This window comes from Peromyscus eremicus, chromosome 8b (assembly GCF_949786415.1).
Source record: "Peromyscus eremicus chromosome 8b, PerEre_H2_v1, whole genome shotgun sequence".
Lineage (NCBI taxonomy): Eukaryota > Metazoa > Chordata > Mammalia > Rodentia > Cricetidae > Peromyscus > Peromyscus eremicus.
This window is the reverse complement of record NC_081424.1, coordinates 37,871,244-37,893,379: the sequence shown is the minus strand read 5'-3', so window position 1 is coordinate 37,893,379 and position 22,136 is coordinate 37,871,244. Positions and strand designations below refer to the sequence as shown.

Genomic DNA, 22,136 nt, shown 5'->3' with positions numbered 1-22,136 from the left:
AGATGGCACAAAATCATCATATTATACATGCAGTTTACTTTGGAGGATTGTATCCTTGTTTCCAGACTGAAGACTACTGGGTCTTCCAAAAAGACAACAGAGACCATCATTTAAAACAATCACTTTATTAAAAATAGCGAATCTCACAAATACTTATTAAACATTTGTCACTGGCCATTGGGAAACACACCTGCGTGTGTACTGATTGTCTGACGTAAACTGAAGCTGGGCTGCCACAGGAGGCCTGTGTACCACCACCGGGTGACCAGAACTCGGTCGGTGTGGTGATCGCAGGACACACCCTTCAGCCCCACCGAATGTTTAGCACAGAGCATTTCAAGTATAACCTTAAGGCAACAGAAGAAAACTCAGCAGCACAACTCCGCACCCCACTGCACCCCACTTCCGGATCGACCTGCAGCCAGGCCACGCCCTCCCCAGCGGGGGATTACAGCAAGCACATGGACTAGAAGCGGCCAGCGGGCGGGCGGGCGTGTGAACACAATCACTGCACTTGGCTCTCAGCACGTGAATGTTGTTGTGGAAGATGATTCTGCTACTGGACTCGGCTGGGAAAGCAATGGCTGCCGCTTCTCTGCGTTAGCTGGTGGACGGATTGGGAACATCCTGCGCGTCTGCCAAATGCAGCTTCTGTCTGGAGTCACCAGTTAAGAAGGTTTTCATTTTAAAGTGAGTACTTCTTTAAATTTCAGGAATTTCCACTCAGTACCCGGGAAACAGAAGACATGGGATAAGGGGAGGTGGGAGGGAGAGCGAGCAGGGGAGGCTTAAAGGGAAAGCTGTCGTGTTTCCAACAAGTTTGGACAGTGGCTCAATGCAGAGAACAACGCCATGTGTGTAATTCGAAGCTTAAAAACATTTATTTAGGATCTAGTTATGCAGTCTCAAATGCCAGATCCTCCTGCCTCAGCCTCCAGTGCTGGAGTCATGGGAGTATAGCATCATGTCTGTCCGGGCTCATTTTTAATGCAGCAAGAAGCATTTTCATGATAAGGAACCAGTGAAAATGAAACATTAAAAGTCTAAGCAACTTAAGACAATCCTCAAAGATGCCATTTTACCATGTTTGGGGAAACAATTTCCTGATAAAGCCAAACCTGAGAAAATTATCACAACCCTGTAACCTTTTATATAATCTTAATCATCCTTCAAGAAAACTGACTAAAACAGAATTTCTGCATGTGTCCTTGCCCCTTCTCATGACTTTCATTTTCCTTAGTCCTAAACTGTTTAGCTGTAGCCCAGTTCAAACAGTGGAGACACTGAGGACAGCTCCGTGTCGGCAGTGTATATGGAGAGGTCACAACAGCACACAGACAAAGGCATGGCCATCCAAAGTACTCCTGGCCAGTGGGGAGGTTTGAGATTTAACACAGAAAAACCACCCGACGGTGAAGGAAGGCAGGACTGCGAGCTTCCAGGTACAAACCGAGCATTGGACGGGAGTGGTCAGTCAGCCTGAATGTCACCTGTCTGACAGAGAGGAGGGGGAAAGGCCAGAGTGTGTCTGCATGAGAACTGCAGGTTCAACAAGGGACACCCTGGTACGAATGAACATGATGTGCTCCGAGACATGGAAGGACACAGCTCAGCGGGAACACAAACTCTAACGTGATGTATGTGCTGTGATCGCCTGGAAAAAGCCTGGAAAAAAGTTGACAGTGGTAGCGGGAACACAAACTCTAACGTGATGTATGTGCTGTGATCGCCTGGAAAAAGCCTGGAAAAAAGTTGACAGTGGTAACGAATAACAATAAAAAAGCATTGGCAAGAGCCAATGTATGAAGCCAGCGGTAGGGGAGTGAGGCAGAAGGATTGCTGCAAGTTTAAGGCCAGGCTGCACCACACAGTGAGTGCTAGGCCAGCCTGGGTTGTAGAGGGGGTCCTGATTGAAAAGCAAAACAAGAACTGAAGAGAAAAAAGTGACGTTTTTAAAGAAGATTAATTGAATGGCAATGTCTGAAGTCTAGAGAAATATATAATGTAACCTACAGATACGGTTTTTAAGGTTCTAACACTGAGTTAAAAGGAAAAACAGATGACATTAATTTGAATGTGTTATTTACTCAGATATATTTCAATTTAAAATTTTTAATATATTGTGTATTTGGCCATGCCACGGTGCGTGTGGAGCTCAAAGGTCAGATTTGTGGAGCCCATTCTCTCCCTTAGTCTTACCTGGGTCATGGTGGTAAGACTCAGGTCCCCAGGCTACGTAACAAGCACCATCCTGCTGGCTCTATCCAGATATAATTCTTTTAAAATTCAAATCAGGCATGGTGCAACTCCAGCACTCGAAAGGCACAGGCAGGGGTATCTTAGAATGGAGGCCAGCCTGGGGGGTATCTCATGGAGACCTTGTCTCAAAATAACCAAATAAAGTCACAGCAGCAATGCTTTCAACATGCAATCAGAATTGAAATGTTTGGGTTTCTTTTCACGTCTGAAATTCACTGTCCTTGTTACAGTCAAAGCCTATTTTAATTCTGACTAGCTAAATCCATCATATGCTCAATAGCCATACAGCTCGTGGCTTCCGTATTGAATACTGAAGCTCAAGTCAGAACATAAAATCAAAACACTGAAGAATCAGGTTCTAAGTGCCTTCAGTGTCATACAGAGAAGGAAGGAGGGACGGGAGCAGACGTGGTGAGAGCTGAATGGCAACTTCAGCTACTTAAGAATGGCAAGTGGAGTTCATGGCCATGGCCATGCTCAAAGCAAAAGCACAGACTTAACGGTTGTTTCTGCACAGCTGAGCAGTTAGTAACGGTATAAAACGATACAGCAGGATTCAGACTTGCTACTCTAACGTCTGTGTATTCTATATAGTTTAGAAATTTCCTCATATATACCATTACCAAGGCTGAGCAGTTAGTAACAGTATAAAACGATACAGCAGGATTCAGACTTGCTACTCTAACGTCTGTATATTCTACATAGTTTAGAAATTTCCTCATATATACCATTACCCAAAGCAGTTAGTATTACAGAAGCCCTTGGAGATGTTAAAGGACGTGTGAAATGTCCCATTACTGAAGTGTGAACCACATTTCAGAAGTCCTATCTCATGCCATTATCATGTTCAAAGAAAATTACCTTCTCATAGGAAAGCAGGTTGAAGGCAGGGTTGTTTCCTATTATTCTTGTGTATTAGCAATTGTGTTGACAAATACATTAAAAGAAAAAGTCTGAAAAGTTCCTTAAGTCATTGTTTCAGACTGAAATATCAAAATCAAAATCACCTACGTGTTATTGGTGTTTTCCTGCAAGGTATTCCTACACTGCCCTAGCTTTGGCATGGAGATGCCATGTCGACATCTGTGAAAGGACCCTTGAAAGTTGTGTTTTAGCGGTACCTGACTTTCAATTTTATACACCTTAAGTAATACTATTAAGCATATCTTTGGATATCTGCTAGGTAGTCTCAGAATCTAAGAGTCAAAATAATTCTTATAGTCCAATACACAATTTTCATGACTTGAAATGTAATAATTAAATTTCTTTTGAAAAAATAAGAAAACAATATAAAGTGAAGAACAAACCAGACACAGAATTTCAGCATGCGAAACAACGAAACAATTTGATTGGGAGAGTTAAAAGGGAAGACACATAGCCCTAGTGGTAAAATAAGATATGGTAGGAATTATTTCCCCGGAACTACAGATTATGAACTTTACACTGTTGATAGTTGGCAAAGGATACATAGAAGAATTCAATTCTTCTAACTGCAACACAAAGAAACAAATTGAATATTAATTTTGACAAAATAAATATTAGTAGGTCACTGTAAACCATGTTTTAAAATAGCTTCATGTAAGGGGTTGGGGATTTAGCTCAGTGGTAGAGCGCTTGCCTAGCAAGTGCAAGGCCCTGGGTTCGGGCCTCAGCTCTGGAAAAAAAAAATAGCTTCATGTAGGTTTTCTTTACTGAATGAACAAACTATCTAAAATTTTTTTAATTTTCTAGGTTGGGAAATTCCTTTTTATAAAGTAACTATGAAGTAGCTGCAGCCTGAATGGAAGACCCTAAGAGAGAGTAGAAGCAAACCCTGAAGACTAGAGCTTTGCAAGTATTCTTAGAATCACCTAAAATGGCAGTAATCTCTACTGTTTGTTATTCCTTTTTGAAAGAGTCTCTAACAAAATATCATTAAATCAGTGGTTTGTAGAAAAAAAGAAACCCATTTCTGAAGGCTCTCGAGACCAGCCATCCAAGATTAAGAAGCCAACAGAGCCCGTGTCTGGCTAACAGAACAGCACCTTGTACTATGTCCTCACAAGACGGAAGCAGTGGGGTGTCTCTTTCCAGCCTCTTTTCCCAGGATACTAAATCTCACTCTTGACCTAATTACCTTCCAAAGACCTGTCTCTTGGTGTACCACTTCAGGGGAAGAACTTGAAAGTGTGAGTTCTAGAAGGATACAGACATTCAGACCACACTATCTTTAACTTTAGAAGGGGAAATATAAAGTATAGAAATGCTGTCTGAATCTGTAGCTTAGTGGTGGAGTGCTTGTCTTGCATCCACGAGCCCCTCGGCTTAATCTCCAGTAACTCAAAACAGTTTCAGAGCTGGGCAGTGGTGGCACACACCTTTAATCCCAGCACTCGGGAGGCAGAGCTAGGCGGATCTTTGTGAGTTCGAATACAACCTGGTCTACAGAGTGAGATCCAGGACAGGCTCCAAAGCTACACAGAGAAATCCTGTCTCGAAAAATGAAAAAAAAAAAAAAAAAAAACCAGTTTCAAAAAGAAAAGGTAAGTAGGTAGGTTAACTAGACTTGGTAACTAGGTTCACCGTTACCAAGAAGAACACTGATGTGAGCCTTGCACTATGTCTCCTGATTTCAAATTCAGTGTTCTTTTTGCCAAGATACAGCATTTTCCTAAATGCACCAAAAGTGCAGAAATTAAGCTTCTATTTAATAGAAATAAAGCACAAAGCATGAACTTGTGACACTGAATGTTATATGGCAGACTTGACATTTAAAAGAACAGGCTTGAAGGGATTTTTGTTGTTTCTGCGAGAGGTCTCATGTACGTGAGGCTAACCTTGAACTCCTGTTCCTCCTTCGTCCAATTCCCAAGTGCTCGGATTACAAGCATGCACAGCCAATCTTCTAGGCTTAAAGCTTGAAGAGCATGAGTAGACACCAGGAGGAGGTGGCGCAGGCCTTTAATCCCAGCACTCAGGAGGCAGAGGAGGTTGGCTGAGTTTGAGGCCAGCCTGGTCTACAGAATGAGTTCCAAGAAAGCCTGAGCTACACCAGGAAACCCTGTCTCGACAGTTGCTTCATACTTATTTTTTAAAAAAAAGAGTGAAGAAAAGCAGCAGAAACAGACTCTTGTCACTGGTGAACAATGACAAGCTATGAACAACGAAGCTAAAATATGCTGAAGTCAGTTTTTATTTATTTCCCTTTGTTCTACAAAGGTTTGGTGTGTGCACACGTGCAAGTGTGTGCATCTGCACACGGGGAAGCCAGAGGCCAACGTTTCGTGTCTTCCTCAATTGTTCTCCACCTTAGTTTTCTGAGACAGGATCTCTCACCAAACCTGGAGCTCACAAATTCAGCAAGAATGGGTGGCCAGTAAGCCCAGAGATCTTTGCATCCCCACCTCTCCAGGGCTGGGACTGCAGGTACTGAGGGTCTGAACTCAGGCCCTCACGCTGGAGCAGCAAGGACTTGGCTGACTGAGCTCTCTCCCTAGCTCCCTAAAGAAGGCTGGAAAGATTTATTTATTTTTATTTTACGGGTGTGAGTGTTTTGCCCGCATGTAAGCATGTGCCCCACAGAGGTGTGCCCTCAGAGGCCAGAAGAGGGCTTCAGATCTCCGGAACTGGAGCTACAGACGGTCGAGGGCCGCCATGTGGGTGCTGGCGACAGACTCTGGGTCCTCTGCAAGAGCAGCAAGTACTTTTAGTCGCTGAGTCAGCTTCTCAGCCCCCTAAAAAAGGTTTCAAAGAGGCAAATTGACAAGATGTTACGGGCTGAGCAGTGCCCCTCTCCATCCCCAACTCAGACATTCTAGCTGTCAGTCAGAATATGGCAGAATATGTGGGGATTTGGAGACAGAGCCTTGAAGAGGTAATCCAGGCAAAATGAGGTCAATGGAGTGGGCCCTAGTCCAACAGGACCTTAACAAGAAAAGGAAATCTGGACAGATGTGCACAGGAGAAGAATTCCGTGAGCATTAAGATGGCCACCCACCACGGAGAACTGAAGCCTTACACAACACTTTGATCTCCAACTCCAGCTCCCAGAACTGTGAGAAAATACACTTCTAGTGTTTAAACCCCAGTCTGCGGCGCTCTGTTACGGTAGCTTTAGACTGACAGATGGAAATGTTCTCAATTGCTGTGAAGACCAACACTGGTCTATATTTAAAATGAAGTAACCATCCAGGCAGGCAAAGGTCTTTTGACTGGTGTCTTCTATGGACTTCGGATCTGCATACGGATAAGGTCTCTACAGAATACAGGCACATATGTAAAAATGTACAGAAGCAAGTAGTGCCTTCAGAAGTTTGCCAGGATTATGATAATACATGCTTCCACAAATCTAAGTTTAAGCATTTCTTAGACTGTATTTCTCTAAGGGGAGTCAAGTGTAACAGAGGTGAAATTTGAGGACACAGAACTAAGAGAACCCCCGTGAGGGCACACAGTGCACAATGCCGTGTGTATAAGTGCCACAGAGGCCAGTTCATCGAGAGAGAAAGTACATGAGGGGTTGCTAGGGCGTTGGGGGGAGAAACTAACACACAGGCTTCTTTAGGGGGTAAAGAAAATGTTCTAGAATTAGACAGTGGGGATGACTGCAAACACTGAGTATGTATGTATATGATACATGGTATATATGAATTGCACATACACAGTATATGTATATGATGACTGCTATGTGGGCGTTGTTGCAGGAAGATGTTCTCAGACAACAGAGCACTCCACTCACGTCAGACAGAAGTCTGTCCAGGTTGGCATCGCTGGCCGCTTTCCGCTTCTCCTCGGGAAGCTCCTCTAACTCCCCGTACAGCTCCAAGTTCAAGCGAGCTAATTTCTCCTGCATTCCCCGGACATGTTCCATCTGTTCTATGGAACATTCATTTCCTGGGGAACATTCCAGAACATTAACAAAGATTAGTGTTAAAGCCTATAACCCCCGAGGAACAGCTTTTCAATTCCAGGTGCGCAAAAGAAATCCATTTTCTTTGTTTGTAAATTGGCTTGCTAATAATTGTTTTCTGTGTATGATCATAAATCCTCTATTTTTTTGAGATAGTGTAGCCAAGCTGGTTCACAATCTTCCTGTCTTGGCCTCTTCACTGTTGGGAGCAAATACAATTATTGGCCAGGGAAACAATGACCAACCTAAGAAATAATACTGGGCCCTAAAATAAAATCAGGCATAAAATAGTAAAGCGAAATCACTCCTTAAGTAGGGAAGACTTTTTTTCTTCCACTGTAACATTGTATACAGAAGCAGTAACGCCATAATTATGTCCATTTTGACACCTGCCAGTTGAACGGAAAAGCCAACATTCTGTAGTGCTCTGAGTAAAATAAGGAATTGTCTAAGAATTTCAACCACAAATTATTTTTCCAGCCAATTATATATTCTTCCTTTAGGAAACAGAAATGCAAATATTTATGAAGTGTGATGATTATACATTACACAGTGTAATGATATTTTCAATCATATGCATGGTAATGCAAGACAACTTCACTAAGGCATGGGTCTCATCATTTCTTAAGTCCAGCATAGTGATTTTACCTGCCCAGAACAACTAACATATATACACATGACATCGTCTATATCTTCATCTGGTTTAAGTGCAGCCTCTGCAACCTCTTGGTACTCAAATTTAAAACAAACAAACAAACAAACAAAACAAAAGACCCACCTTTTCCCCTACATATATTGCAGAAGCACACTATAATTCAGCTAACGCTAAAATGGAGCCAGGTGTGGCATCCTAAGTGTGTGTATCAGCATTTGGATCTCCTGAAGAGATATGTGTTCATGGAACGAGAGGAAGAGGGAGAAGGGGAGGAGGGGCAGGGGAGGGGGAGAGAGGGATCGAGAGAATGAGTGAGAATATGAATGAATGAATACAGAGATGCAGACCTGACAGAGGAAAATGGAGAGGAAGGCAGACCTAGATGGCCTGCCAGGAGACAACAGAAGCTTCCTAAGATAAAAAGGACGTGTTTTGAAGGGCAAAAGATCAATGGCAGCTAAGAAAGGCTTAGTGATTCCCTGGAGGGATCCATGAGGAAAGGCCCAGTCCTTGCATACCAAGATAAATGCCCACAGTTTACAGATAAAGTGGTGGTGGTGGTGGTGGTGGGCTCTTAGGCATTAAGTTGTTTAAAAACAAAACAAAACCGTTAATGACCTGACCTTAAGGGAGGAAGCTAAGTAAAAGAAGTACAGGGATTGCCACTGAGAAGAGTGAAAACATTCTGGGATGGATGCCATGCTGTTGGTGTGGAGTGGAGCATGAGGTGGCGGAACACGTCTGTGAAGGAAATAATGCTCCTTCTTTTGAGTCAGGGGCTCCTATGTAATCCAGCCTGGCTTTGAATTCAGAATTCTCCTGCCTCAGCCTCCCCAGTACTGGGATTACAGGCCTGAGCCTGGCTTCTTTGTGAAATATAAGCATTACTAAGGACTAAAGACCCAGGAACCACAAAAGACAAGAGATGTGAGTACACAAAAGTCAAGAACTTTACAGGATTAAATAAACTATCACAACATCTAAAGACAAATATATTTGGAAAAATAAGTCAAGAAAAATGGATTGTTTACAGGCGAAACATACAGAGGGCTCTTGACAATGATAAAGAAAGAAATTTCCAGACTGAAACTATGTAAAGGCCCTGATGAGAGCAATCCAACTACTTAACAAGCAGACACAGAAATGCAAATCTGATGGCCATTTAAAAACACTTCACTTGACTGGAAAAAACTGAAAGATAATGTCTACTGCTAGGGGAGCCCAAAGAAAAAGATTCTTCCATACATGGCCAACAAAACAAGAAACCAAAGCATTCAGGATACTATTACAAATAAAACTGGAGCTGGTGTGGTGACCCACTTCTCTATTTCAGCACTTGGAATGTGGAGACACAGGAAGATCAAGGATTGAAGAGCAGTCTCTGCTACACAATGCATTCAAGGCTGGCTTACAATACATGGGACCCTGCCTCAAAAAACCAGTCAACAGGATGAGAATGTAACTCAGTTTGGTAGGATGCTTGTGTAGCAGTCTCAAAGACCAGAGTTCAACTCCCAGTCTGTATAAACAGGGTGTCAGGGCATGTGCCTATAATCCTAGCAGTGGGAGACAGGTGGCAACGGGAAAATCAGAAGTTCAAGGTCATCTTCAGCTACACAACGAGTTCAAAGCCAGCCTGAGCAATACAAGGTCCTGCTTCAAAAGAGGGGAAAATTCCCAGTGCATGGAAAGCTGAGGCAGAAGATCATGAACTCCAGGATAGCAAGGCTACATACATAGCAAGACACTTTCCAAAATTAAAGGCAAATTGAATACACTAAGCCTAAATTGGTTTAGCTGATAAAGACTTCCCCTATTATTTAAATAGATAAATTATATGATATGGCTTTGTTTTTCAGAAATGGATTAGGTTCAAAAGAAGGAAGGGGCATAAAAGACCATATATAGGGACTGAGAACCTAATTTAAATGAGCACTTCAGGATATTTATTCCATAATAGCAATCCTACTTTAACATTTTGGCTAACCTTCCCTTGTGTGGTGTTGTTATATAATATACAGGAATGCACTTGTGCAGACTGGCATGCAGAGGCCAGGAGGGTGTCAGGTGTCCTGTCCCACCACTATGCCTTATTCCTTTAAGACAGGGTCTTTCAGTGAACCTGGACCAAGGCTAACAGCCAGCAAGCCCCAGAAACCTGCTTCCCATATCTCTGGAGTTACAGGCCTGCTTGTGTCCATGCCCAGTTTTGGGGGGTTTTTTGTTTGTTTGTTTGTTTTTTCTGAGACAGAGTTTCTCTGTGTAGTTTTGGTGCCTGTCCTGGAACTCACTCTGTGGCCCAGGCTGGCCTCGAACTCACAGAGATCCGCCTGGTTCTGCTGGGATTAAAGGCATGCGCCACCACCGCCCAGCCATGCCCAGCTTTTTAGCACAGGTGCTGGGTACAAACTCAGGTCCTCATGGCTGAGCGGCTAACTGTCTTACCCACTAGGCCATCTCTCTGGCCCCAAAAACATCCTTTAAAAAAATCCCCCCAATAATTTTAGAAAGCAAATTATATTCCATGACAATAAAATCTAAATTCTTAAATTTTATGTCTATATATTTCGTAGCCCCTTCTCTCCCTCTCTCCCACACTGAGTGTGTGTTTTGTTGATTTGTTTTTGAGGCAGGTTTTGTGTAGCCCACGTTGCCTCCAAAGCCACTGTGTAGCTGAGGATGTCTCTGAACTGTCTGGTTCTCCTGCCTCTATTTCCCGAGAAGTGGGATTAGAGCTGTGTGCTCCCATGCTGGGCTTTATGTAGTGCTGGGTGTCAAAGAGAGGACTTTGTAAGCACTAGGCAATCTGCCAACTACCAACAAGGCCACATACGTACCCAGCCCTCTCTGGGCATGCTTGTCCCGAGACAGGCTCAGGTAGCCCAGAATGGCCTCAAACTCCCTATGTGGTTGAGGATGACCTTGGACCTCTCACCCTCCTGCCTCTCCCTTCTAGATACTGGGATTGCAGGCCTGAGTCACCACATCCAGCATCCCTTTGCCTTTTAACAAGAGAAAAGGATTCTTTGAGAGGCCCTCGAACAAGGTGGAAGGTGGGTGGGTGGTGCTGAGGAATGACGCCCAAGGTCGTCCTCTGGCTTTCACATGCACACACAAGAACATACCAGACAAAAGGAAGAAAGGAACATTCCAGAACACAGGCTGCAAACATCCTAACCCGAGGCATGAAGAGCACACCGGTGGCTTACCGAACGCCTGCAGCTTTCCAGAGTGGAAATCATTCAGCAGACTGAGGAGCCCGCGCTCCATCTCCTGGACATCGGAGACGTCCGTGAGGAAGGAGTGCTGGATGGGGGTGGACTGAGTCCCCTTCCCTTCTGCTTGAGGTCTGTTCTTCTCTTTCATCACTCTGCAGAGACGATACAATTGACCACGTTAGATCTCTCAGGGTGTTCTAGATTCAACCTCCGCGTAACTTCTTAGTTAAATAAACTAACATTTTTTTGAAAACAAGAAAATCAATACTAAATAAAACCTGAAACCTCGAGCCAACAACAAACAAAAACAGGTGGTGAAAAATCTCAAATACATAAAGTGTAACCACTGAGAAATGTCAAAAGTTTAGTTAGTACCTTTATGCAATATGCTACTTTGTTAGATTGAAAAGAAAATTGGTAAATCTTTTCAGTATCCTAGTTTGTATATTTCATTTCTCAGTAAAACACACCACACACTCCCCTTTCTAAATGTTATCCTTAAACTATTTAGAGCTGGGTGAGTCTTTTGGGGTTTCTGCTCTTAAGACAGCATGCCAGGCGTGCTTGGGCTTAGGAGAAAGACATTTAAAATCCAGAATCGAGAACCTGGTCATTCCGAATCCTGCCGCCCTCCTCAGAGCCCTCGGGCAGTTTCGAAGCCCAGCTGAGTAACTGTAATCTATCTCCTCTATGCTCTCCTTAGCCACTGCCACCATCCTGTGTCTTGACCTAACAGTTCCCCACGTCTTCCCAGACGGCCCACCTGGTCCTCTGTATGGTCCCTGGTCTCCTTTTCCTCCCGACGAGGCAGACAAATCCATTTCTAAATAATGCCAGCTCACATAATTTAAGCCTTCAAGAGCTAAGGCCTGCCTTAATCCAATACCTTTCAGAAACCCTGCTTTTCTTCGGTGTAGTTATTCAAACCTTTAATCCTGATGCAGAGGAAGGAGGCAGAGGCAGGTGGATGACCAGCCTGATTTACATATCCAGTCCACGCCCCCGAGAGACCCTGTTTCAAATAAAACAGAACAACCCACCCCTAATGGTATTAGCCTCTTGAAGCATATTCGCCATCTGATCTGAGTCCTGGACCCACATTCAGGTCCTTCACTTCCCAGCATCTTGCCAGGCCACTGCTCATGAACCCTTCAAGCCTCAGTGAGGCTGCTATTTCCACAGAAGGGATCTGGGAGCCCTTCGATGAATTCTTATCACACACATCTGCACATACTGGGCTCTCAGACACTAGAGAGATGGTGCCATGCACACTCCTATGTAAAAACAGAGAAAGAGGAGTTCACACAGCACAGAGCCAGCCAGACTTCTAAGGGTGCTATCCAAGCATGGGTTAAAAAGCCAAAGGCGCTGGCGTTGCCTTTAACAAGTACTGTAGATTCTGGATTCAGTACTCTACATACAGAGACTCAGGACTGGATTCTCACACAGTAATGAATGAAGACCTCATCCCCACAACTATACTCACAAGGACACGGTGAATAGGGCATGTGTATGTGTACATACACCTTTGTGTGAGGGTCTGGGAGGGTACATGGATGGGGTGGGGTAAAGAAAGAAACTAACGACTCATAAGCAATTTAGAATTCAGGCTGGAGAGAAGGCTCAGTGGTTACCAGCACTAGCTGCTCTTCCAGAGGACAAGGGTTCAATTTCCAGCACCCACATGGCAGCTTACAACTGTCTGTAACTCCAGTTCCAGGGGATTCAACACCCTCGGTCTGACATTCAGATTCCAGACATGTACAAACAGACATGAAGACAAAATACCCATACAAATAAAATGAAAATCTAAAAAAAAAAAAAAAAAAAAAAAGTGGAACTTGGAGTGGTGGTGCACATCTTTAATCTGAGCACTCTGGAGGAAGGGAAGAAGAGAGAGCCCTATGTGTTCAAGGCCAGGCTAGTCTACATAGTGAGTTCTAGGCCAGCCAAGGCAACCTAGTGAGATAACTGTCTCAAAAACACAACATAAAAACCAAACAAACAAACAAACAAACAAACAGGAGAAAATACAGAACTCATAGTCTGTCAGTAACGGTTCTTCACAAGGAAAGGCCTGTATAGTCTGTGTGTGTGTATGTGTGTGTTTTATGCAGCGTGTGCATGTACATGGTTGTGTGTACATGTGTGTGCATGCATGTGTGGAGGCCAGAGGTCAATGTCAGGTCCCTTCCTTTGCTGCTCTCCACTTTATTTTTGAGATAGACTCTCATCAAACCTGGAGCTTGCCACATTGGCTAGATTGCCTCAGCAACAAGCCCCAGGGACCCCCATCTCCACACCATTGGTGCTGGAGATCCAGATGTGCACTGCCACACCTTGGGTTTTACCTGGATGCTAGGGATCCAAACTCAGATCCTCACGCTTGTGCGGCAAGCTCTTTAGCCACTGGCCTGGGGTTTTTATACAAGTATTTTATATGGTATTAAACCACGTCATTCAGTGTCTTAGTTTGCTTCCTCTTACTGTCATGAAGACCACGGCAGAAAGCAACTAGGGAGGAAAGGGTTGATCTGGCTTACAGTTCATAGTCCACTGTGCAGGGAAGTGGGGCAGAAACTCAAGGTAGGAACCTGCAGGAAGAAACTGGAGCACAGTCCATGGAGGGACTCTGTTTACTGGCTTGCTCAGCCTGCTTTCTTATACAACCCAGACCCACCTCCTCAAGGGTGGCACTGCCCACAGTGGACTGGGCCCTCCCACATCAATAACTAATCAAGAAAAACGTCCCCACAGAATTGCCTACAGGCCAATCTGATGGAGGCATTGCTTCAGTTGAAGATCTGGCTTCCCAAAGGACTCCGGCCTGTGTCAATTTGACAAGAAACACTCCAAGTGCTGTCCATTACCTCACCTGTGAGCTTATTACAAAGGGTCATGTGAAGCCCCACTCCTGCTGATCTGAAATGTACAGCTTAAAAAGATCCCCACAATACCCATACTCTTTAAAATTGGAGAGAATCCACTACGGATTTTAAGGTGTCTGTGTAGCAAATGTACTTCTCTTCTTCTTTCAAAGTTGGAAGTGTTTATCTACTAGATAACTTCATCAGTTAACACCTCCTAGAGAAGAAGACACACAGACATACACTATAAAACTCCACTTATTAAAATGTGTTTCCTTTATGGACATGTGTGTCTGTGCATGAGGGTGTGCATGGCCGTGTGGCTGTGCCTGTTTGTGTGCAGGCAAGTGGAGGTCATAGGATGCTTGCAGAGCTATCCCAGGAGCACTTTCTTTGAGGTCACCAACTAAACTAGACTGTCTGGCCAGCAGGCCCCAGGAATCCTCTTGTGATCCCCAGGCTGGGAAAACAGGAACGAGCTACCAGGTGTTTTCATGTGGGTTCTAGGGATGAGACCCAAGCCTTTAGGTTTCTAGGACGGGAGTTTTACCAACTGATCGAGCTCTCCGGGGCAAAAACACCTTTCTGAATATTTATTCAAACGAAACTCTTGCAGTCGCTGCTTTAAGAGTCAAAGCCTGGGCTGAGACTGTGGCTCAGAGGCAGAGCACAGCATGTGTGAGGACTCAATCTCTAGCACTGGGAAAAGTCAAACCATGAGAGGAAACGAGGCTGGATAGAGAAGTTAACTACTTAATAGCACTTAACTGTGAAAACCTCAAAGGAAAGAACTCACCTCTTTAACTTTGGCCGCTGGGAAGTTGACTGTGCTGTGGGATTTGAAAAGCCTGTGCTTTTACTCGCTGGGATGGCATTTTTTTTGGCATTAACAACCTGAGTAGAGTGGGCACTGAAAGACTTGGGGCTCTTCCTCTTCACTTTCCGCTCTTCCATTGTTTTAAGTTTGTCGACGCATCAACACCAGCTTCGTATGACCTAAATTCGAAAGACAGTGGTTACAGCTATATGCTATAATATGTAAAGAGAGTCAAAGGCCCATTCCACAGACCGAAAGAGCAAGAATTTCAAGGCATTGAAGTTAGGACAAGGAATCCCTTATGTCTAATTTACTTTGCTAATGCACACAAACGTTGTTCAAATCTTAGATGATCTTTTAATAAAAATCCAGAGCCAGATATCAGGGTGAAGGCTGAAAGATCAGAGAAGCAGAACAGCCAGCCACTAGTTCTTACCTCTATGAAATCCTCAGCCTAAAGAGAGTGAGTTCCTGTTTCCTCATGCTTTATATACCTTTCTGTGTCCTGCCATATTACCTCCTGGGATTAAAGGTGTGTGTGTGTTTCCCAAGCAAAGGTATGAGATCTCAAGTGCTGTGGTTAAAAGGTGTATGCCACCACTGCCTGGCTCTGTTTTCTCTCCCATACTGGATCAATCTCATGTAGCCCAGTGTGGCCTTGAACTCACAGAGATCCAGAAGAATCTCTGCCTCCTGAATGATAGGACTAAAGGTGTGTGCCACCTCTATGTCTAATCAGTGGCAAGCAAGTTTATTAGGGTACACAATATATCACCATACTTAAAGGTCTTTGTCTAACAAATTTTTTTAGAGTTTTCTCTATTCACATATCTTCTAAGTATCTACTGATTCTTCTCCACAAGCCAGAACTGTCATCAGTCCTGGGGAAACAATAATGAATAAGACAAAGCCCTTAATCTGAAGAAGCCACCATTACATACGGTGGCCAATATAAATAAATCACCCATGCAAAACCCCAGCCTCCTTGGAGCTTTAGCTGGATTCTCAATCTCCCTTCCAAAGCAGACTCAAACAGGTGTAGATCGGGGCATCAATAATCTAAACTGCAACTTGAAGGCTTATGTAATGTACATTATATTGGTATGCTATACACCACCATACTCAGATCTGATCTTATCTATCTATCTATATTTTAAATAAGGTGTTACTATGTAGCTCTGACTGGCCTGGATCTTGCTCTGTCGACTAGGCTGACTGGGAACTCCCAGAAATCCATCTGCCTCTGTCACCTGCATGCTGGGATTAAAGGCATCAAAAATGTATACCACCTCACCTTTTCTTTTTGAGAAAAAGTATTGCTCTATGTCCCTGGCTGGCTGAGAAATGACTATGTAAGCCATGCCGGCTTGTGATGATGCTCCTGCCTCTGCTCCCAAGTGCTAGGATGATGGGCATATGCCACAAGACTGGCTGTTTAGATCTGGATTTTTCTAAATTCAATTATTAATGGATCACAAAGTCGTCAGAAATATGAATATCTATTCATTCTTTTAAATTGTCAATTGCATTATGAATGTCCAAGTCTTTAAAAAATATATACCGTGGGGCTTGAGAGCCAGCTCAGCAGTTAGGAGCCACTGACTGCTCTTCCAGATGACTCATTTGATTTCCAGGACCAAGAAGGTGGCTTACAACAATCTGTAATTTCAGTTCCAAGGTATCCAATGCCCTCTTCTGGCCTCCAGGGGCACTGTATGCACACAGGTAAAACCCTCATACACAGGCAATAAAATTTAAAACTTAAAAGAGTGATGACTTTAATCCTGCCACAACTATTTTAAAAGACTAATAGAATTACTTGGGAATTGTAAAGACAACGTTGAGGTTTTGTTTTTTTGTTTTTGTTTTGCTATCTAATGGACGGCTTTCTTGAGAAAGGGTCCAACGTCCAGTCTCTAATCAATCTCAGATACCAATCGTGAATCCACTTGAATCAGTTGGAAATTGTTTAACATGCAATGCAGATTAAAGACGACCGAGCAGGTCTCCAGGAGGTGAGGATCTATCTGTATAATTCACGATACACATAAACACACTAACCTTCCAATCCAAGAGTGCTAATACACATTTGGTGACAATAGAAAAAAAATAAGAGTTAACACGAAAAGCATCGCAAATAAACCAATGGTCTCCGAGGGAACAAGCTTGCGATTTACTACTCATTTCTGGGGGATAACATCTGTCACGAGACCTGAAATCCTTTAGGTAGGGCAAGCACCAGGGACCGTTCCAGAGAGGGCGAACTGCTCACGGTTGAATGCGAGGCCTTGCTTCTAACCAGGACCACCGAGGGGGGCCTCTGGACTGCATTTCATCTCCCTTCCGCAACCCATCCGTGATGACCCATCAATACCCAGCAGTGACCAGAGCGGGTGCCGAGGGGCCCGAAGGAGCAGGTTGCGGGGTCCTCCTCACCCCACTACATACCGGAGGAAGAGGCTGCGATCCCCTCCCTTAACTGGAAAGGGTCAGAGAGCGTCCAAAGCCTCTGCTACAGCTGCAGCAAGAGTCCGGGGTCGCCCACCCGGGTCAGCAGCCTGGGACCGGCGCCTCCACAGCGCCCTTTGTTTACGGAAGTGACGTCACCGGGGCGGGACCCCTCTACGAGGCGGAAGCCACGCCCCTTCCTGGTCCCTCAGCGTTGGTCGCATCGCTTAGCCTGGGGCTCAGGGCTCCCGTAGCCACCTTCAGGTATGGCCCCGGCGGCCGCGGGAAAGAGAAGTCGTTTCTAGCCACTCCAGATTCTGCCTCTGCGACGGTCTCGGGGGAACTGGCTGTCTAGTGTCCTCACCGGAAGCGGCTAGCCACCACGGTGAACGACTGCCCCCATATACTACAGTTCCCAGCATGCCGTTCGAGCACACCTGAAGGCGGAGCCTATGGTCGCCCGGAGCCGCGGATCCTCCTCTCCGATTGGCTACCTCGAGTGTGGCTTGAAAAGCTGCAGACGGTTCAGCCACGCTGCTGCTGCTGAGCCTCCAAAGTGGGTTTCTGTAAATAGCTAGTGTCCAAGCATTGCAGGTCTTTGGGGGAGTTGAGTTTGTTTGTGTTGTCTGTGTGCCTGTCTGTCTTAGTTTTCTTTTTCACAGGGTCTCCTCCGGCCCAGGCAGCCCTAGAACTGGCTATGGTTGCTGGGATGGCCTTGAACTCGTGATCTTCCTGCCCGCGCTTCTTACCTGCTGGGATTAGGGATATGTGACACCCAACTCGGTTTACCTGACTACAGTCCTTTGAGATGGGTGTCATAATCCCCGTTTTAGAAACGAATCTGAGATTCAGAAAGGCTAATCTATCATGTTCTCTGACTCTCCACTTCATCCCTGGGAGAAAGAATTGAGGGTTGAGAGAGAAGGCTCATGGAAGGTCTCAGGCCAGCCAGAGAGCATGGCAAACATGGCTCTGGCAGACCTTACCCTTCTCCCCATGCCCTCTGTCTTGCTAAAAAACCATTAGATGACATCCCTAAAGCTAGCCACCAAGATTTATTCCCTTATTTGGCCATTTCCTCCTCCGGAGGCTGACTACCAAGGTCCAGCTACCAAAGTATTGAAGTCCAGTAATCAAAAGCCCCCTTTTGGCCGCCCTAATTAACATGACAGTTATGCAGCATCACATCTGGCTAAGCTTCCCTTTAAAACTGCAGCGTCTGAAGGAGTTGGCCCAGTCATATCGCTGACCAATGGCATCACCAGTGTCCAGGCAGGCGCTTTTAAGAAGCATCTGGGACTTTGCTATAACTGCCTTCCTCCAAGAGGCCTGATGAAGGATCTGATTACCCAGCCTTTGGAAGTTCTGATGCTTTCTTGTGAAAAACAACCCATAAAACTTACTATTTGAGGGGTTATAGTTCTACAAAGTTAATGTTTTAACTGAGTCTTTGCATTTCTAGGCTATACTTCTCTTTTTTTTTTTCCATTTTTCTTTATTAAGAAATTTTCTACTCACTCCACACACCACCCACAGATCCCACCTCCTCCCTCCTTTTACCCCCCAGCCCTCTCTCCCAAGTTGCCTCACATCCCCACATCCCCCAAATCAAGGTCTCCCATGGGGAGTCAGCAGAGCCTGGCACACCGAGCCTAGGCAGGTCCAAGCCCCTTCCCACTGCACCAAGGCTGCGCAAGGCGTCACACCACAGGCATCAGATTCCCAAAAGCCTGCCTATGCACCAGGGATGGATCCCGATCCCCCTGCCTGGGTGCCTCCCAAACAGTTCAAGCCAAACAACCATCTTCCGTATCCAGAGGGCCTAGTCCAGTCCCATGGAGGCTCCACAGTTACCAGTCCACAGTTCATGGGCTTCCACTAGTGTGACTGGTCATCTCTGCACGTCCTCCCATCATGATCTCGATGTCCTCCACCTGCAGAATCCCTCCTCTCTCTCATCCATTGGAATCCCTGAGCTCAGCCTGGTGCCTGGCTATGGATCTCTGCATCTGCTTCCATCAGTCACTGGACAAAGGCTCTATGATGATAGCTAGGTTATTCGCTAGACTGGTCACCAGAGTAGACCAGTCCAGGCACCCTCTGGACCACTGCCAGCAGACGTGGGGTCATCCTTGTGGATTCCCGAGAGCCTCCCCAGCACCCTGCCTCTTCCTATTCCCATGATGTCCTCATCTATCATGGTATCTCCCTCCCTGCCCTCCCACTCTGTCCCTGTTCCAGCTTGACCCTCCCATCTCCCTATGTTCTCATCCCCCACTCCTCGCCCTCTGCCACCCCACACACACCCAGTCCACTCATGTAGATCTCATCCACTTCTTCGCTGGGTCATCCATGTGTCCCTCCTAGGGTCTTTTCCTGTTAGCTAGCCTCTCTGGAGCTGTGGGTTGCAGTCTGGCCATCCCTCCCCTCACATCTAGTATCCACTTATGAGTGAGTACATACTATGTCCTTCTGAGTCTGGGTTACCTCACTCAAGATGATATTTTCTAGTTCCATCCATTTGCCTACAAATTTCATGATGTCAATTTTTTTCACTGCTGAGTAATACTCCATTGTGTATATGTGCCACATTTTCTTTATCCATTCTTCAGTTGAGGGGCATCTAGGTTGTTTACAGGTTCTGGCTATTACGAATAATGCTGATATGAACATAGTTGAGCATGTGTCCTTGTAAGATTGAGCATTCCTTGGGTATATGCCCAAGTAGTATAGTTGGGTCTTGAGAAAGACTTATTTCCAATTTTCTGAGAAACCACCATACTGATTTCCAGAGTGTCTACTCAAGTTTGCATTCCCACCAACAGTGGAGGAGTGTTCCCCTTGCTCCACATCCTCACCAGCATCAGCTGTCTTCACTACACTTCTCTTTTAAAGCTAAAGTAGTTAACTAGATTAGGAGCTAGGTGTCAGAAAGTTCTGAAAATGTTTTGATCCTCTGGGAATCTTCTCCAAGCTCCTGTAATCAGAACAGCTTTAAAAGAAGGCTTAGCCAAAAAAGAAAGCAGGCCGTGGGGTCAGGAGTTGGCTACACTGCATCACAACCTTCGGTTTTTCTCTCCTTAGCTAGACTTTCAGAGTTTACCATGGAGTACTACAAGGGTGCTAAAAACACTTGAAGGAATGTCTTACAAAGGAGCAAAAAGTAAAAGGAAGAATGTCTTACTTTTCTACAGCTGTGAAGAGATCCCATGACCGCAGCCTATAAGCCAATGCTAATAAACTATGCCTGCGTGTGGCACACACACACACACACACACACACACACACACACACACCACACGTAAATGATATATGATATACATGATGAGGGGGTGTGCATGTGTGTGTTTATTCTCTCAGTTGTTCCTTTAGAGAATGCTGACTAACATGAAGGGTGATGGAGGACAGGACAGGAAAGGAAGAAGGCAAGTAAAAGAAGAGCCCTCTTTATACCTGTACATAGATAGGGAGGAGGTTTTAAAATCCAAACTGCTGCCACACTTCAACTTTGAGTTGCTTAATTTCTGTCACCAAGTCTCTGGTTACTATTCATTTGTCAGTTTGACACAAGCCAGGGTCATCTGGAAGCGGGAACCTCAATGGAGGAAATGCCTCCATCACACTGGCCTGGAGGCAAGTCTGTGAGGCCTTTTAATAACTGAGGCGACGCCGGGTGGTGGTGACGCACGCCTGTAATCCCAACACTCGGGAGGCAGAGCCAGGCGGATCTCTGTGAGTTCGAGGCCAGCCTGGTCTACAGAACTAGTCTAGGACAGGCACCAAAACTACAGAGAAACCCTGTCTCGAAAAACCAAAACAACAACAACAATAATAATAATAATAATAATAATAATAGAGGCGGGAGGGTCCAGCAAGCCCACTGTGGGTGGTGCCATCCCTAGATAGGTGGTCCAAAGCTGTAAAAAAAAAAAAAAAAAAAGAAAAGAAAAGAAACAGGATGAGATAGAGGGAAAGTCAATAAGCATCATTCCTCTATGGCAGTGATTCTCAACTTTCCTATTGCTGAGACTCTTTTATATATTTCCTCATGTTTTGGTGACTCCTAATGAAAATAAAATTATTTTCATTGCTACTTTTTTTTTTTTTTTTTTTTTTTTTTTTTTTGGTTTTTCGAGATAGGGTTTCTCTGTGCAGCTTTGCCCCCTTTCCTGGAACTCACTCTGTAGACCAGGCTGGCCTCAAACTCACAGAGATCCGCCTGCCTCTGCCTTCCCGAGTGCTGGGATTAAAGGCATGCTCCACCACCACCCGGCTTCATTGCCACTTTATAATGAGAGGGCCAGGGAGCCACACCAGAGCCATGACAGGTTTCTGATTGCCCTGCCAGGGGACCAAGCCTTAGTTTCGGTTTACTGGAACTGGCTGGAGCTGAACAAGCAGTTCTCAGGAAGAATACAACTCAGGAGCAACCAATCAGCAGCTCCCCCCACCCCCGAGCCTTCTGCTGGCTCATCAGGAACTCCCCCCCCCGCCCCAGCCTTCTGCTAGCTAAAGATAGCTTTCCCTACCCTGTAGCTGGAGGGTCCCTAACCATTGGAGCCTCCCACCAATCAGGCCCCAGACTAATCTTTCCTCCACCAGTCTTCACCAGATTAATCCTTCCTCCCTGGAATTCCCCTAACTCCACTTAAAAGGAGCTTATGACCTCCCTTTGGGGTCGCTATTTGCCACTCCAACATGTTGGAAATCATAAATGCTCATGCTGATTGCATATGTGACTGATGGTCTTTCTTGGGGGCTTCTTTTGGACCTTAACACATAACTGTAACTTAGCTTCTGTTATGAATTGTAACATATTTATCTTTGTTGTAGATGGTCTTAGGCAACCCCTGTGAAAGGTCGTTCAATCCCCAAAAGGGTGGACCCCCCTACTCTATGGTCTTTGTTTCAGTTCCTGCCACCAGGTTCCTGCCTTGAGTTCCTGCCCCGACTTCTCTCAGTGATGGACTATGACTGGGATGTG

General features: G+C 45.1%; 1 protein-coding gene across 3 annotated transcripts; it reads right to left on the bottom strand.

The window, feature by feature from the left end:
- Positions 1-600: 600 nt before the first annotated feature.
- Ccdc28a (coiled-coil domain containing 28A) lies at positions 601-17,505 on the bottom strand. 3 transcript variants are annotated; one of them, XM_059272701.1, is made up of 6 exons: positions 17,153-17,498; positions 14,684-14,883; positions 11,012-11,172; positions 6,977-7,131; positions 3,727-3,749; positions 601-655 (listed from the first exon to the last, which is right to left on the bottom strand). In XM_059272701.1, the coding sequence occupies exons 2-6, from the start codon at positions 14,839-14,841 to the stop codon at positions 601-603; spliced, it is 552 nt and encodes a 183-aa protein (XP_059128684.1). In that variant the 5' UTR covers positions 14,842-14,883; positions 17,153-17,498. The 3 variants fall into 3 exon arrangements, with proteins under 3 accessions (XP_059128684.1, XP_059128682.1, XP_059128683.1); XM_059272699.1 differs by lacking the exon at positions 601-655 and having other exon boundaries at positions 2,828-3,749; positions 17,153-17,505; XM_059272700.1 differs by lacking the exons at positions 601-655; positions 3,727-3,749 and adding an exon at positions 5,414-5,972 and having other exon boundaries at positions 17,153-17,492.
- Between the last annotated feature and the right edge of the window lie 4,631 nt (positions 17,506-22,136).